Here is a 17330-nt window from a genome sequence, read left to right as displayed (position 1 = left end):
CGGACTGGCTGGAGTGGGCAGGCACTGTTATCTGCAAAGCTCCCGTGTGGTTCCCACGTGCAGTCAAGAGATCAGAGGAAAGATGGCCTGGAAATCAAGACACCTGGCGCGAAAAGGGAGTGGGATTTGGGAACTGATCCGTCCAGGCCCAGGGATCATGAGAGCTGCCACAACTGCTGAGCTGAATCCAGCCCATGGCAGGTCACTCAAGCCATTATCCAAGAGGCTCAATGGCTGTAACTACAGAACGCCATCTCTCTGAGCCCAGAGACCATCTGACACGCTGCTTTTCCGGCCCCTTGAAGCTGTTCCTCAGGCCACGCTGCCACCACTGACCCCCAGGCCTGGGGCTATGGCTTCAAAGGCTACTCTCTCTGCTCAACGCCCTCATCTTATGAATGGAGCAGCAGATCCCAGCAATGTACGGTGACCTAGCCTATCAAGAATAAAACCTATGCTGGTGATACGTCAGGAAATGGAATCATGAGGAAACCACCAGCTTTTCAAAGGGCAGGCCTGAGGGTGGTCCTTATGCTTTTCTCTCCCAGCAGATGCCTGCAAGATCAGGCTGAGAGGTTGTGCTTGTCCTTGGAGCGCAGGGCTGGTGGGGACTGGCAGGGGATGGCAGTGGCCAGTCTAGGCCAGGGCAGCCAGGCCTTCTCTGAAAATGACCCTTGGCTGACCGGTCCCTGGACAGCCCCAGCCCACAGGAAGCTCTGGAGGCCAGACCAGCTCTGAGCTGTCCAGAGGGGCAGATGGACTTATCTCAATGGAACTTTCTTCAGAAGGGTCTAAGCACACATAGCCTGTTCCCTGGGGTCGGTCTCTCCTAACTTAGCAAACTGGTCCCGTAGGAACCCAAGAGGCAACCTGAGCCATGACATTTCCTGCTCATTCACAGCAGCTGCATAGATCTGCAGGGGCCCCTACTTTTGTGGGGCTTCCATTTTGGTGGGGGAGACAGAAAACCAAATACATACATAAATAGACAGTACTGAAGGTGGTTATGAGAACGATGAAGAACAATCCTTATGCGTCATAAACTCACTTCCTGTTTTGGGGTCTTTTCATGAGAATTTATTTTGTAAACGATGGTGCCTCGTTTACCATTCCCTTTCCTCCTGGGGAGGGAAACTCAAGCACAGGTTTCGTGTTGGGTTCCAGGCTACACGCAGCAGGGAGAATGAACACTGTGATGTGTCCTGCCCCTCACAGCCTAGCTGGGAAGGAAGGACCAAGCCTGTGGAACAACAGGCGGGTAGAAAGGCAGCCCAGGACTGTCTGCCACAGCACTTCCTGAGCAACTGGCAATAGTGAGGCGCCAGGACGATACGCACATGTGGGAGGTAGGCCCTGCCCTCTGGTTTGTAATCAGCAGGGAGGCAGGGTGCCCTGCAATAAGACAACTATACAAGGCAAGGTACCATCGCTGTTCATTAGTGTTGTTACCATGGAGGTCTTAATGGGGATGTAACAAACCACAAGATTTGGGCCCTGCCTTCACGGAGCTCACAGTCTAACTGGGGAGGTAAGAGTATCTATGAATTTCTGTATCAGCCTTTCTATCTAGTCATCTTTCTCTGTGATAAGGAATTCAGAAAAGAGCTGAGTCATTACAAGTTAATGGAGCAGGAGAGGTGGCAGTGAAATCAGGAGGGGTGAAGGCAGGTGGGCAGGAAAGGCAGGGGAGGTGGGGCAAAGGTATTTGCAGCTGGGGCGTACCAGTGGCTTAAATGAGACTCAAGAATCCTGGGGTGGTGGTGGAGGCTGACATGATGGAGGGAAGGTTCTGGGTTGGGTGAGACTGGACAGCAGAGTGAGGCTAGATGATGAAGGAAGTCCCTGGACCCAAGCACCACCTCCCTATTGGACAGGTGGGCACACAAGATTCCTGGGAGGTAGACAAGGGGGGTTGAGTCATGCAGTCTCTAAGGCTGGGGGAGGCTCCTTGCCCACACTGCCTGCCTGCACCCCCATCACTTCCTGCTGACGTGGGCCCAGGATGCCACAGTGGGCACCAGAGGTGGGTTCCGACTCTGAGGAGGGACTCCCATGATGAAAATGGACCTTTCCATAAAGTGGTTTGGGGGGTCAAAGGGGATGTTTTCAACAGGGCCATTTGGAAAGCCATGGGGGCAACAAAAGCCTGGACTTTCGTGACGGATCATGATGGTGACTCATAGGTGGCAGAAGAAAGAACACTGAGCGGGCTCCTGTAGAGCAGCTCTGTAACCAGTCAGCCCAGTTTCCCCTCTACAAGCACAGAAGAATGCAGGGTTAGGGAAGGCTTCCTTGAGGAGGTGACAACTGAGCCGTGCTAAAATTCAGCACAAATAGGAATAAATGAGGAGAGGGAAGGTGAGAGGGCTGGAGAAGGGGGCAGATCAGGCAGGGCTTGCAGACCAAGTAGATTCGGGTCTTTTATCTCGGAGGACCGGGAATCCCCTGGATGATTTTAAGCATAAGAAGTGATGTTTTTAGAATAGCTCTCTGCCTGCAGCATGGGGGAAGCTGGAAGGAGGGAGTGAGTGCAGAGAGACCAGGTCGAAGACTCAGTCATCCTTCTGCGAGGGGCAGGAGCAGCTCCTTCAGCCCTGGCCTTTGCACTTGCTGTCCCTTGGGCCGAGAAAGCTCCTCCCCCTTGATCTTTGGACGTGCCTCCTCTGCAGCCAGGTCTCCATCCCCTCTTCAGAGAGCTTTCCGGGGCCATCCTCTCGGCTGGATCCCTGGCCCCCAGTCATCTCTGTGCCACCCCATCCTTCACTAGCTGGAACCACCACTCATTTCTCTGCTGCTTGTCACCTGCTCCTGAAAGTTCTAGGCATCTCCTCTGCTTGTGTTGCGCTGAGCACGGCCCTATGACCAGGTCTGTTCCAGACCAGGCCAGACCAGGTCTCGGCCACGACTCTCAGTGGGCAGCTGGAGAGGTAAACAGAGTAGCCTGGGTCCGTCCTGGGCTCATGGGCCACACAGCAGGAGGCAGGGAGAGGAGAAGACAGGATGTAGGATGGAAGGGGAGGCGGACAGGACTGGCAGATGTGCTTCTGCCCCTAGAGGATGGGATGGAGTGAGGAATCCCACTGGATACCAAGTCAGCGGAGGGCTGTTACTGAGGATTCAGCCATGTGGGGTCTTGTCACGGGGCCTCAGGACTCCAAGGTAACGCTCCAGAGAGGAAAGAGGCATCCCTGGCCTGGTCCCCTCTCCTGGGGGCCTAACAAACACAGTGGAAACGCAGGTCTGGATCTTGAGAGGCATCTTGGGGGTGCACGCAGTGGGCAGGGAGGGAATTAAGCACGCCTGGGGCAGCTGCTCTGGAGACAGCGCTTTGGGGCAGCATCCCCCAGCAGCCCACGCCCCTTATCTAAGCTCAATGATCGCTTAAAAAATCCAGCAGCCGACATGTCTAGGGGGCTGAACGTTCCATTCTTTGCTGGCAAGAGAACACAAGGCCACAAAATGCCGTGATGAGAAATAAAGGACCCAGTGACTCAACGCATTTGTGACAGGTTTATTGTGGAGCGCTGCATGGGCCTGCCAACACAGTCCAGACGTGACATTTAAAAGCCCTGCACATTCCATTTTCCCTGGTGGCCTCCCCACCGTCAACCGTGTGAAACACAGGCAGCTTGTCCACATCAACCAAGAGTCTGCTGACTAGGCTCTGGTCTTTGGTCCAGAGGTCTCTGCACATTGCAGGAGTGCAGCGAAGGCGTTTAAAAAGCTGCTTGCTTCCACCGGTGGGCCTCCTGCTATCAGGAAGGGGGCCAGGGTTCGTGCACAGATTAGTGGGGCAAATCTTGCAATGAGATAGCTCAAAGTTTTTAGGGAAGCTGTCCAATCTTTTCTCTCGGAAATTCCTAATCTATAAAAGCATACTTTCTAAAAAGTCTTAAAAATGCATACAACCTACCTGCTGTTTTGGTTTAATGAAAGAAGCCACTTGACTGGATTCCATGATGCTCACTGACCAGGCACAAATGCCTTTTCTCTCCAATAAAAACAACAGCAACAAAGCTATTATTCTCTGCTTATTTTCTGCTAGATGTTATCATTCTCTCTCCATATGTAAATCAGGAAACTGAAGCACAAAGAGGTTACATAACTTGCCCAAGATCACACCACTAGTAAGTGGCAGAGCCGGGATTTGAACCCGTGCTCTGAGCCACCATCCTAGATTGCTCCTTAGCCTCTATAAGGTCCCCGGATGCAGTTATGTGGATGCCCCGTCTGAATCACTATCTTCCTATAGGCAGGTGGCCTACAGGAAAATAGAATGTTCCAAAATTATAAGAGAAATGGAGTAAAATATTAGGCTGAACTTGTAGAGAAGCCTTGCTGTTATATACAGCACCATGTTTTTCTGGAGGCCAGGAATGAAAATTGAGAAGCTACAGCAGCACATGTTCTTACATTTGGCTCAGACTGAGGGTGTCTTAAGTAAGCCTGAGCATTTGGCAAACTCGCCCAGTGGAGGAGAGAAGGACAAAGGGCTGAGGCGGGTCAGCATGGAGCTTGTGCGTTGAAAATGTGTTGGAATCCTTACCAATGGCTCCAAACTCCCATGGCAACCCCACCAGTGAGGGAATCACATGAGGGAAGAGGGGCCCCTTCCCCACCTTTCCAAAGATGCAGCCACCAGTTCTGTGGAGGCAGGAGCTCTGGGGCTATGGACACACATGTCCATCTATCTGTGCATCAAATGGTACGCCTAGAACGAGGACTTGCCGGAGTTTGAAAAGCTGACTTGAGAACATCACTGTGTTTCCCGAAACCCTCAGTGCCCTCAGCTGTGTAGGTGCAGGCCTTATGCTCAATGTTCTCTAAGATCTCGACTTCACTGAATAATCCGCAGAGAACATCCTGTGCTCCACCCCAGCCCAGGCCTTTCCTCACTTTCTGAGTGGGGCCCGGGAAGCAACGCAGTGGATCAGCGTGCATGAGTGTGTGGGGACAGGTATCAGAAGCGGTCAGGACAGCATAGGAAATGGGAGGGGAAAGCAGAGGCGTCAGGGGTTTCACCTCTCGCTGAGGGAAACAGCGTCCTTGATGAAAACTGGTAGATCAAAACTGTTCTCCCCTCTCCTGGGTCAGAGTTCAGAGAAACCGCATCAAGAGGAGGAACTGTTCAGCTTTTAAAGACATGATAGTCTGAGTCAAAATAAGGAACATCTCTTTTGAGGCTTGCAAATCACTCTGAAGCGAGGTGCCAAGCAGATGTGGAGAAATAGCAGCTGTCAGCCTCTGCCAGAATCTTCTATACAGCAGTATTTATCTGCCTTCTGGCTGTACCCTGAACTCACCGTTTGACCTACTGTTACTAAGCTACAGATGTAGGCATTTAAGTCACCTGGAAGTTGCTGCTCACTGCCTGTCTCTCTCTCTCTCTCTCTCACACACACACACACACACACACACACACACACACAGTTGACATCATAAAACAATAGCATGGTAGCTGGTAGCTTCTAAGAGGTAGTATGCCCAACATTAAGTTGCACGGACACTATATATATCTTATAGCTGATGCTCATTTTTTATAAACAAAACATTTTTGTGAATCAGGTCATACAACTTAAAAATGCCTGGGGAGCTTTTAATTTAAAGAATAGATTCTTCCTGAGAGGCTATGGAGCCCTCTGAAATGGAGTAGCTAACTAGACATCAAGAGACACTCTGGAAGCCTGGTTTTTCCTATGTGGGGTTTTCTTAAAGAAGTGCCCAAGAGTGGCCAGGCGCGGTGGCTCACGCCTGTAATCCCAGCACTTTGGGGGGCCGAGGCAGGCAGATCACAAGGTCAGGAGATCGAGACCATCCTGGCTAACACAGTGAAACCCCATCTCTAGTAATAATACAAAAAAATTAGCGGGGCATGGTGGCGGGCGCCTGTAGTCCCAGCTACTGGGGAGGCTGAGGCGGAGCTTGCAGTGAGCCGAGATCGCGCCACTGCACTCCAACTTGGGTGAACCGTCTCAAAAAAAAAAAAAAATGCCCAAGAGAAGTCTGGCTGAAGCGAAACATTCACCTAAGGCTACTGTGATCTTGGACTTCATTACATCTCCCTATCCTACCAGACCCCAAATACCAGACATTTCAAAGAAGGAGCTATTTTTCCTCGCATTTTTGGGACCGTTGGCATCCAATGTCATTTCCCCAAAAATTCTCTTGGGTATTTTTGGAACTAAAAAGAATGAAAAGGATTAATGAAGCAGGACTGAGATTTGCTGTGCCCGTTGCCCAACTGTTACCTGGGTGGGGTGTTGCCCCTGCCCTGTGCTGGAGTGGAGACTTGGCTCAGACAACGGTCCCTGGTCCTCAGCCTCCTTAGGCCAAATGAGCAAAAGACTCCAGGAGCAGCCCCTTCCAAGGCCACTGTTGCTTTTGGGAAGCTCACGTCTAAAGGAAAAGGAAACTGGAAAGACAGCATGGTCTCCTCTCTGAGGGTGATGTGGTCTGTGTCAAAAGCTGAGACTGGTTTTCTACAGTCACTGGTTGATTTCATTCACTCATTCAATAAGCATTTTTTTTAACCTAACCTACCAGGTGCCAGGTGATGATACATTGTACTAGGTTGAATTATAGATTGCTGTTTTTATAGGTAAGAATTGACAATTTCATATGGTTAAACCTAGTATTTAGAGGGTTTTCCTAAGCTAGTGTTACTATTTCTTCTGATAGCGTCACTGAAGGCATAGATAACCCAATCGTTAACATTTGCGGCCTGGGTCTGCCCAGGTTCCTTTCCAGAAACAGGGCAGATACCAGTTTCTACCATGCACGTAATGGTTAGATATTTTGTGACTTAACATAGGGCTGAGTTACTGCTTTAGATCGGCTTCTCCCAGACACCCTTTTATGCAGAGGCAGTTTGAGGCGTGGGCCACTTGGGGAGCTTAACCACCATGGCTCCCCACCTCTGCAGGCCCTGCTCTGCAGTGTGGAGAGGGAGCCGGCCAGAGAAGAGTGATTCGTAAGTGCACAGTGAAGACAATCTCATTTGGACTCATCTTGTCTAATGCTACTGGAGCAAAACTGTACCCAAAGTTCACTTGCAAATATATTTACACAGACCAATATGAAAAACAAAACAGACCGGGCGCGGTGGCTCACGCCTGTAATCTCAGCACTTTGGGAGGCCAAGGTGGGTCGATCACCTGAAGTCATGAGTTCAAGACCAGCCTGGCCAACATGGTGAAACCCCATCTCTACTAAAAATACAAAAATTAGGCCAGGCATGGTGGCTCACGCCTGTAATCCCAGTGCTTTGGGAGGCTGAGGCGGATGGATCACTTGAGGTCAGGAGTTGGAGACCAGCCGGGCCAACATGGTGAAACCCTGTCTCTACCAAAAATACAAAATGCAGCCAGACGTGGTGGTGCACGCCTGTAATCCCAGCCACTCAGGAGGCTGAGGCAGGAGAATCGCCTGTATCCGGGAGGCGGAGGTTGCAGTGAGCCGAGATCGCGTCACTGCACTCCAGCCTGGGTGACAGAGTGAGACTGTCTCAAAAAAAATAAAAAAACAAAAAACAAATAGCTAAAGAACAAACCAACCAAAACCTGACACCTTTAAACTCTGAGGCCATAGGAGATACCTAGTATCCCTTCACTAATTTATTAGAAGATGCCCTTTCCCTTGTACTCAATTTTCTGTTAACCAGATTCTCTGTGAATATGACTGAAGTAGTTTAATCTAGTATCAAAGTGCAGAGTATGGGGGATAATAAGATTCTGAAATATAAAACCAAGGTTCTGAGATACTTTTGATGCTGCAGATACATGACATGAGCTTAAGTGATTAAATTTATTCAACAGGAGTTACCGGGGCAGCCTTTCTGGTGGTGAATAACCAGGTAGACATTAACCACAGTGGCCAGTGGGGTGAGACTTGGGCTTCTCAACCTCAGCTCTGGTGACATCTGGGCCCACATCATTCTTTGTTGCAGGGGACTGTCCTGTGCACTGCAGGATGAGGAGCAGCATCCCTGACTCTAACCATGAGACACCAGCAGCACTCCCACTGGCTGAGAATCATGGGGGTCCAATGGATACAACCAAATGCAAACTCAATGATTTGTAGGGGAAAGCACAGCTTCCTGGGGAACAACCCATGTCAGCTTCACAAAGCTGGAGGCAAGCCTGGGGAAATGGCCTACAGTGAGGGCGTGGGGCCTCTGGAGTGAATTAGATAGAGTGTTATGGAGTAGTACCCACCTTGACAACTGCATCCCTTCCAGCCAAACTCAAGACTGGAGAAGCAACACTGGCTTACACAGCTGAAGGGATCCTGGGGAAGAGATGGGACTTGCAGACTCAACCATTGCTCCACAAGGGGGTGGCCTGGGGGACAGTGAGAAAGATCTCTCCACCCACCCCTGGGCCTTTGCTTGTCCTGACAGCTCCATCTACAATAGCCACACCTCTTCCCCCAATCCATCTGGCTCCTCTTTACTCTTCCAGGTCTCAGCTCAAATGGCACTCCCCGCCCCGGCCCCTGAAGGTTCTCTGATCCTTGCCCTGCGGCCACCCTCCCCTGGCCCTGCCAGTCTGCTCAGTGGTGCCTCGCATCCAAACTTCTAGTGCAGAACTTGTCACCTTGTCACACACAAACCGTGTATATTTATATGGATTGCAGGAGTTTGGTTTTCTGTTTGTTCCTTCCATTAAAATATGAACTCCAAGAAGACAGGGACCCTGTTTCCACAGAGTACCACACTCCTCCCAGAAGCCAATGGGGCACCCGACTCATGGTAGACATCCCCCCCACCAAATATCTGCTGAACTGAGGAAGGAAACCACTTTTCCACTGAATGGCAGGAGAGGTCCAATAAGTGAAGCTCATGAGGATGGAATCAAGCATGTGGTCATTGTAGCAAACAGTGGCATCAATGTGGACGCTGGTTTATTTCTGCAAAGTGTGCCAGGCAGAAGCTGATCCCAGACAACAACGTGGGGCATGTGCAAGTTTCTGTCTTTACCCACATATTTTTGGGGGTGTTCACCAGTACCTTATTATGATACATCTTTTGGACAAATGGTTTGTACCCTGAGCCAAATCACACACCCTCAATGTGTTGACAACTTATATCAAAAGCCCGGTGAGACAGTGAACTGCTAAACTGGGTGGTAGAGTTCTATGTTTCAAAACTATTATAAGGAATGATCATTTGCATATTGATCAGGGAGGGTGGAGAGCACGAGGAGAGGGAGGGCTGTTCAACAAAGACTCGGCGAACCTCTGATTATGTCTGTATTTCAAAGAGCACAGGTCATGGTTGACACGCGGGCAGCAGGCCCACTGCTGACAGCTAGTCTGCTTGGTTCCTCACCACCACTGCCAGGTTCCAACATCAAGAACACAGAGACATTTCCGTCTAACTTTTATATGAAGAATTTAATTATCTATACACGGAACTAATTCAAAAGGTTGTATTACAGTTGTTAAAGCCGCAGGTTTATATATTTATATATTTTACATTCATATCCGTGAAAATACTGAAGCGCAACTGAACGAGGAGGAGAGGTCCTCGCTCTCTGCACCATGTGAAAGGAGAAGGACCTCTACACGACCACCAGCACAGCCTCCCGACAGCGCCGGGAGAACGCGAGGGGAGTGAGCATTACAGAGTCTTCAGGAGGACACCTAGATTGTGCTTGAGGCTCCCCCTGCCCCATTTTCTGTGCTGTGAGCAGCAGGCATTTTTATTGAGAGCTTCCAACTAGTGTTTAAAAGACAAACAGGGCTTCAGCTACAGCATATCTAACACACAAACGGACCATGAGCTCCATTTCATATTAATCTGTAGAAATTCCACAGTCTAGTTAAAAAATGTAAACATTGGAAATTAATTGCAGGGAGACTTCTATACATTCTTTCTTGTCAAGAAAATTACTTGTTCAAAATAGGTCATTCCATGAAAAGTAATTGGAATAAAACTTCATGTAACAGAGACTAAAAAGAGATTGTGGATATCGTTGATCGTAACGACCTCAACGGTGTTGTCTACTGATTTTATGCTATGCAAAACACGCAAAATTAAAAACCCCAAACAAAACACCAACTCAACCAGATAAATCTGAGACCAAACAAAAACACAGAGTGCTTTCTCATGTGGCTACAAGGTCACTGTGCAAAATAAAATTAAATGCAATATGATTAGAGCATCGTACAAGGTAATAGCTTTGCCATGGAAAGAACTAATTTCTTATGTACAGGATGTATTACATGCTCAACAAGGTACAGCTGATACACACAAACAAGCACAAACACCTTCGCTTTAATTGGGCTCATTCTACACGTCTTTAAAACAGAGATACTGAACTCCTCTGCACTTCTGTAGTAAGGGGGAAAAGCCCCAAACTACACAATTTAGTTGGTAACACTGGACAAAATGAAAAAATACATCAAGTCTCAGATTTATGGACATTTGGAACAATTTTTAATAGCACATGCAGCATTCCTTGATAGTGGGTCTTTTTGCAAAACCAAAATAGCAAAGAAGTCATTTATTTATTTTGTTTATTAAAAAGCTAAAATATATATTTAAAAATAATTTTAAAACTATTGAAAGCACCTGTGCAAAGGTGGGGGAAAGTCAATTTGAAAAGGAAAGCCACAAAAGGACCCACTACCCTGTGTGTTTTTGTAATTTTTGCTCCTATCTCTGCAAGTAATAACTCAAACATTGCGATCACATGCAACTAAGGTAAAATGAGGTAAACTGCTCTGCAGTGAGTTCTTCTACTCAGAAGGCAGTAGGTGATCATGCTGGAAGTCACATGATCAAGGCTGCATCTCCCATCATCCCTCTGGGCAGTGATATGGGATAGTGGGTCTCTTTGAGGACTTTCAAGCCTGAGGGGGGGATGGACAACATATGATTCCTAGAAAAAGGAGGAAAACAACACATAAGCAAAACAAAACAATGAGCAAAATTCAAGCTAGGAAAATGAGTCAGGCATGTAAACAGCATGGTGCCAAAATGATTTAAAAAAAAAAAAAAAAGGAAAAAGGAGGGAGGGGAGGGAGGGGACATGCTACAGAAGGAATGAAAATTAAAGAAAAATAAAACCCCATGAGATAAACTCTTGCATTACAGAAGGTCTTCAAAGAGACGATTGCGAATGCAGCAATGGTCTAGCTTTAAGTTCTGCAAACAAAGCTCAGCAGAATCAGAGCAATGCTGCATGTTTTACGGGAAGATACCAGAAAGGCGAGGCGACAGAGCCACCAGGGCACTTACATTGCTGGCTTGGGTCCATGTCTGTGGTCAGCTTCACATAATTGGATGGGAAGAGCCCCACTTGTCCATTGACTTCTCCTTTCCACCAGTCAGGGTCCTCCTTGTTGAGGACGTTGATGATCTGGCCCTTGTTGAAGGCCAGCTCATCGTCATTCTGCGCGGTGTAGTCGTACATCCCAATCACCTGGCACACTGCAGGAGACAGGGCTGGGTGAGCGGCTGCACACCCACCGGAGAACGCACAACGGGTACCACGCAGCCATTCAACATTCCCAGCTACTATTTCTGTCCTTTCGGAAGACAGTGACAGTAGGGGGAACTGTTCTATTGGGCTTTTTACAGTGTAGGCAACAGAGGAAGATGAAGAATTAAAAACTAAGACAACAGCAAAATTTTCACACTAAGTCTTTAGTTTTTCATGTTTACTTGTCAGCAGAAAATGTACAGTGCTAATCGAGGGCTTTCGTTTTGAGTGCAGCGGAACTCCTTCCTACTGCTGACTCTGGAAAGAGCAGCCCAACCCCATCCTATCTTCTGCTGCACAGGACAGCTATGTATCATGGGGACTTTACTATCATTTTTCCTTTTTGGTTTAAAGTGGAAGGTAATCATCATTTAACCTCCAAGAATTCCAAATCTTAGGGAAAACTAAAACCAGTGATTTATTTATTTATTATTTATTTATTTGAGACAGAGCCTTGCTCTGTTGCCCACGCTGGAGTGCAGTGGCACGATCTCAGCTCACTGCAACCTCCACCTCCAGGATTCAACCGATTCTCCTGCCTCAGCCTCTTGAGCAACTGGGATTACAGGCATGCACCATTACGCCCGGCTAATTTTTCTATTTTTAGTAGAGACGGGGTTTCACCATGTTGGCCAGGCTGGTCTCGAACTCCTGGCCTCAGGAGATCCGCCCGCCTCGGCCTCCTAAAGTGCTGGGATTACAGGCACGAGCCACCATGCCAGGCCTAAAATCAGTGTTTCAAAAGATTTTTCTGCTGCTGTATCTTTGCGTCTCAAAATGTTGTCTTGAAAGAAATCTCCACCCTCAAGAACAATTTTTCTTTTCTCATTTTCTCTCAAGCCTATAGGAGGTAAAATTGTTCTTATTCTTTGGCACTTCTACTTCAGATGAGTCTGCACCAACAGGTCACAGTCCCTATGAATCTTTCTTAACAAACCTATTAATAAATAGGTTTAGGCTTCTTAAATTCTCCAGCTAATTCAATCACTTCAGCAACTGATTTTGGCGGGCCTGAGGAAGGGGCTGTACATGGAAGTGGAGGGATACTGACACATCTCTCCAGGGGACAGCAAATCCTGCGGGAACCACATTCCTCAGCCTACACAAGGCCACAGCTCAAGCAAAGAGGCCCAGTGGGGACTGCGGCTCATCACAAAGTTTGCCCATCCTTTAATTTCTTGAGAGGGCTGCCAGTTTTTAATCTTATCTCACTGGGTATATACAGCACAGATATTTAACCACAAGGTATTGGAACAAAAATTCTACACTTTCCACAAAAGCCAACCAAGAATGGTGGCTTAAAGACCTAAAGCAGAAATCTGCTCCCCTGACCTCACCTCTCTCAGATCTTGCCGAAGCGTCTCATTTGGTCCCTTCAATCAGAAAATAGCTAACTGGGCCAACTGCTGTGCTGTTCTTTTCCAGTCCTCCAGGAAAGTGAGTACAACATCCTGCCTGCGCAGCAAAGCCCCCTCTGCCCACAGTGAATGTCACAGGGGAGCTATTTTGGTCTTCAGTGAACACCACATTATAGCCCCCAACCCCCGTGGCCCCCAGCTCCATCTCCTGACCTACTGAGACCCCAGCCATTTATTTTTGGGTGTCCCTTTCTGTCACCTCACCCCCTAGCCTAAACCCCAATTTAAATGGCTGGAAGGAAATCAAGAGGAAAATGTGGCCTTAATGCCACAGCATTCATGACTCCTGCAAGAAGAGCGTTCCAACAAGGGTTCTGTTGTATCCAGCACAGAAAAGCCACTTAGATATCTGGTCCTTTTGAAAGACATATTCCATATCACATTAGTTGGGTGTCAGTCCCAGCAAGTACAGGAAGTGCTTTAAAGCACATGTGAAAAACAACCTAAGATATTTAATGAGGAAATCAAGTGGAAAAACTCAAGTGGCATGCAGACCATCTTCCAGTTAGAGACGGGAAACTCCTTACCTGCCGCTAATGCTGTTGACTTAGGTGGCTCTGTTGGGGTGATTTTGCTCGTCCCAGGGCTTAGAAGCTTTACATAATTAGCTGGAAACCAGCCTATCTGGCGCTTTTTCCCACGTGCCTAGTAAGAAAATAATTACATCAAACATTTTTAAAGGCTCATCTTTTATAATACAGTTCACTTTATAACAGAGCACTTATGTAAAGCTTACATATAACTGAAAAACATTAACAGTAAAATCTATGGATTACTATGTCACAAAAGTAAAACACCATAGCTAAAATTCAAATTGTGGCAATCACTGGTCAGCAAAGCCCAGAATGTTTTTGCTTGGGCTAGACTGTGTGGATCACAAAATCAAGATATACCATGGATTGCCTGGGATAGGAAATTCTGCTCATGTAATGCTAGCACTCAGCTGTTAATTTCAGGTAATGTAGACATTATGGTTAATGCCAACACTGTATATGGGTTTTAGGAATAATAATAATAATAATAATAATAATAATAATGACCACCAATACACACTGAGTACTTCTTTTTTTTTGAGACGGAGTCTCGCTCTGTCACCCAGGCTGGAGTGCAGTGGCAGATCTCAGCTCACTGCAAGCTCCACCTCCCAGGTTCAGGCCATTCTCCTGCCTCAGCCTCCCGAGTAGCTGGGACTACAGGCACCCGCCACCACGCCCGGCTAATTTTGTTTTTGTATGTTTAGTAGAGACAGGGTTTCACCGTGTGAGCCAGGATGGTCTCGATCTCTTGACCTCGTAATCTGCACCCCCTCGGCCTCCCAAAGTGCTGGGATTACAGGCGTGCACCACCGCACCTAGCCCTCACTGAGTACTTTTTATGAGCCAGGCCCTGTGCATTTATGCACACAATTCCAGAAGGATAATAGTATTATTATTCTCAATTTCCAGATGAAAAGTTGAGTGACAGCCCCAAGGCCACAGGCAGTTAGTGGCAAGCCAAGATGCACTCATGTGTCTGCATGCCCCTTTATGGGTAATATACATCCTTAGATGCAAGATGACATACATGCAGTACACACAGAACACAAGGAGACTCGACGTTATTTTCACAAACCCGTAGGCCCATGTGATGACTAAAGCCACATTTTTCACCGCCATTCCTTTCTCACTTAATTCAATCTGATTCAACACAAGACTCATCTATGGAGTGTTTCTGCACCATGCTGTTAGGAAGGGACAGTAGATGACTGTCCCTATAAACCCGGGGAGTTTATAACAAAGTTGGCGAGGCAGGTTTTGCAGTTTAGGACACAATCCCATTAAAAGACTCGAGTTGGGGATCATGAGTCGGGCTTTGACTACCCTTCTGTATACCACCAAGAAAAGAGAACCCAAAACTACTTGTGCATACACACGCATGCATACACACACACACACACACGTCTAGAAACAAGGCTCTCATCGAAACAGCCGCCTCTAGGGACAAGGTGGGAAGGAGACATTTATATCCCCTCGTAACTTGTGAATTTTAAACCATGTGACTGTAATTACCTATTCCCAAAATAAGGAAATAAAACTAAAAGAAAAGAAAACTTCCACCACATTACCTCCGCCCTCCCACCTGCCAATTTATCAAGAGGGATACCTCTGGGTCATTTTCAGAACACAGAGCAGGTTTCCCTTTCCTTGAGGTCTGATAGATTTCATCCCCTTGGCTCAAGGACTAAAGCTTTCATGTTCACAGTGAACCGGCCAATGACTGAAGCCATCTGGTTACAAATTTCCACGTTTATCTACCGAGTATACCACCATTCAGCTCGCAATGACACCACTCTTTCCCACACCTCTGCAGCAGAGCACAGAACTCACTGGTGTTTCCTCATTTGTGGATCCACGCTGAGAGTCACTCTGGTGACAGCGCCAGGAGCTCTCCTGGGTCATGGCAACTCAGCCACTTTATTGAGTAACCTAAGAACCACTCAAACGCTCACATAAGCACAGTGATAGAGGTATGGGGACTGAAAAATACGGCTGCTGCCTCCAAGGGGCTAGTCAACTACATGTGGAAATAAGAAATGTGCACAGAAATCAAAGTAATATAAAATACTAAAGAGTGGTGCTGGCATGGGGCCAGCGCTGGAGCTCAGGGGAGGGAGATGGTGCTTCTGGTTGGGATGGTCACAGACAGCTCCCAGAAGTGGGATCTGCCAGCTCTTGTGGAAGTGGAGAGGTTGGAGCTGGTTGGCCCCTGGGGAGAAACGTCATGAACAACGGCAGCAAGGCAGGAGAGCAGGGGGTGTTGGTGTTTCAAAGAGGCTGCAGTGGAGACGTCATTGCTCAGCGTAAGACGTGAGGCTGCACCGGGGAGAGGGGCCCCGCAGGAAGCCTTCTCCTGGCAGGTGAGGAGGAAAGGCGATGGGAGTCTCCCACGTCTCCAGAACAGGACAGGGGCATGATGCTGGCAGGGCCAATGGGTGACACAGCACAACTCTAAGCAGGGAGTGGGACCTGAGGGTCTAAGGAGGCCTCTCCCTCCCCAGCACAGGAGAAGGCATGTTGACAAAAAGGAGTGGATTTCCAGACCTCCAGAGGTCAGATTCCTTAACCAGTGAGTAGTATCTGGAGGGTGTCCACCAGCGAGCTCTCCGGGGAAGTTTCATCTTTAGTTATACTCCAGGTTGTGCCTTCTATTCTGGCCAAGATGCGTTTCTTATATATTCAGCTCTCCAGTGCGGCTCTTCCTGTCCTGGCCTCAGGCTCACCTCCACAGAGTGGTAGACAGGGGACTGCGTGAGACCCGAAGCCTTCCCCAGCAAGGCCTTCCTCCTTCCTGCTCCTGCTGTTCCAACCCCCATTCCTCAGCGCCTGAGGGTCTGTCTTCCGTGGCTAGCCCACTGCATGGCAAAGGTTTCCTGCCTCCCTCTTCCCCCTCAAACTTACATAGTTCCATACCGTCCTGCTCATGGGCAGACAAATACCAGCAGATTTGGGAAGTCAGTCTACAGGCCCACTAATAGCCACCAAAGGGTTCCCATGGGCCCCTTCCTCACAAAGCATTCCAGAAACCATTCCTTCCTACATCCGGCCAAGCCTCACTGAGGCCCCCTGTGTTAAGCAGAGGCCCACGTTCAACAAACGCCAGAGAGACGGATGGCTGCTGGAAAATTCAGTCCTTCCACAGGCCCCACGTGGGCAAGCCAGGGAGCAGGCCCTGTCCTTCACTAAGCTATGAAGCAGGTGGCCAGGTGCCCGCCTGGCGGTCTGAGGCTGATCTTCACTTTGGATGGGGAGGATGCCAGGAGGGAGACACACTTTCTGTATGAAAAGTCAGCTGGCTTACCTCTCAAGTAACTGCTATAGTAGTAACTTTTTAAAGGCAACTTTTTATTTAGAAATGATTTCAAACTCACGGAAAAGTGGCAAGAATAAGAAAAGCACACAGAACACCCGTAGGCCCTTTACCCGAATTCACCTACTGTCAACACTCGGCGCCAGCTACTCCCTCATTTGTGCGCGTTCTCCCTCCCTCCCCACCCTCTTCTCTGCAAGTTCTTTTTTTGAATCATCTGATTGCAAGTTGCTTACATCTTAACTCTTTACCCCTAAATACTTCAACATGTATCTCCTAACAATAAGAATATTCTCTTATATAACCACAGTACAGTTATTGCTTTCCATAAATTTAACACTGGTACAGTAATTTTGTCTAATCTAGTGTCCATAACCCAATTTTGTCCATTATTCCAATAATGTCCTTTACAGCGTGGTTTTCTTTCACACAGGGTCTAGATACTGCAGAGTCTAGGTACTGCAGCCAGTCTTCACGCCTCTTTAGTCCCCTTTCGACAGGTTTTGTCTTTTATGATCCTGACGTTTTTGAAGAACAGTCACTCTCTTCCTCCTCCCTCCCAGCACAACTGCACACACAC

The 17330-nt window shown here is 48.1% G+C and overlaps 1 protein-coding gene across 9 annotated transcripts in view; it reads right to left on the bottom strand.

Moving 5' to 3' along the window:
* The window catches only part of ITSN1 (intersectin 1), a 255616-nt gene that overhangs the window by 49449 nt on the left and 188837 nt on the right, over positions 1–17330 (bottom strand). For 5 of the 9 annotated variants that reach the window (XM_030806019.1, XM_030806021.1, XM_030806022.1 and 2 more), the window contains 2 exons: positions 13432–13549; positions 11243–11434 (listed from right to left, as the gene is read on the bottom strand). In XM_030806019.1, coding sequence (XP_030661879.1) covers positions 11243–11434; positions 13432–13549 — 310 coding nt within the window. Of the gene's footprint in view, positions 1–9374; positions 10884–11242; positions 11435–13431; positions 13550–17330 lie in introns of those variants that run through there. The other 4 variants (XM_030806024.1, XM_030806026.1, XM_030806025.1 and 1 more) reach the window with 1 other exon arrangement.

The sequence above is a fragment of the Nomascus leucogenys genome, chromosome 25, assembly GCF_006542625.1.
Source record: "Nomascus leucogenys isolate Asia chromosome 25, Asia_NLE_v1, whole genome shotgun sequence".
NCBI classification, from domain to species: domain Eukaryota; kingdom Metazoa; phylum Chordata; class Mammalia; order Primates; family Hylobatidae; genus Nomascus; species Nomascus leucogenys.
This window is presented reverse-complemented; position numbering and strand designations above follow the sequence as displayed.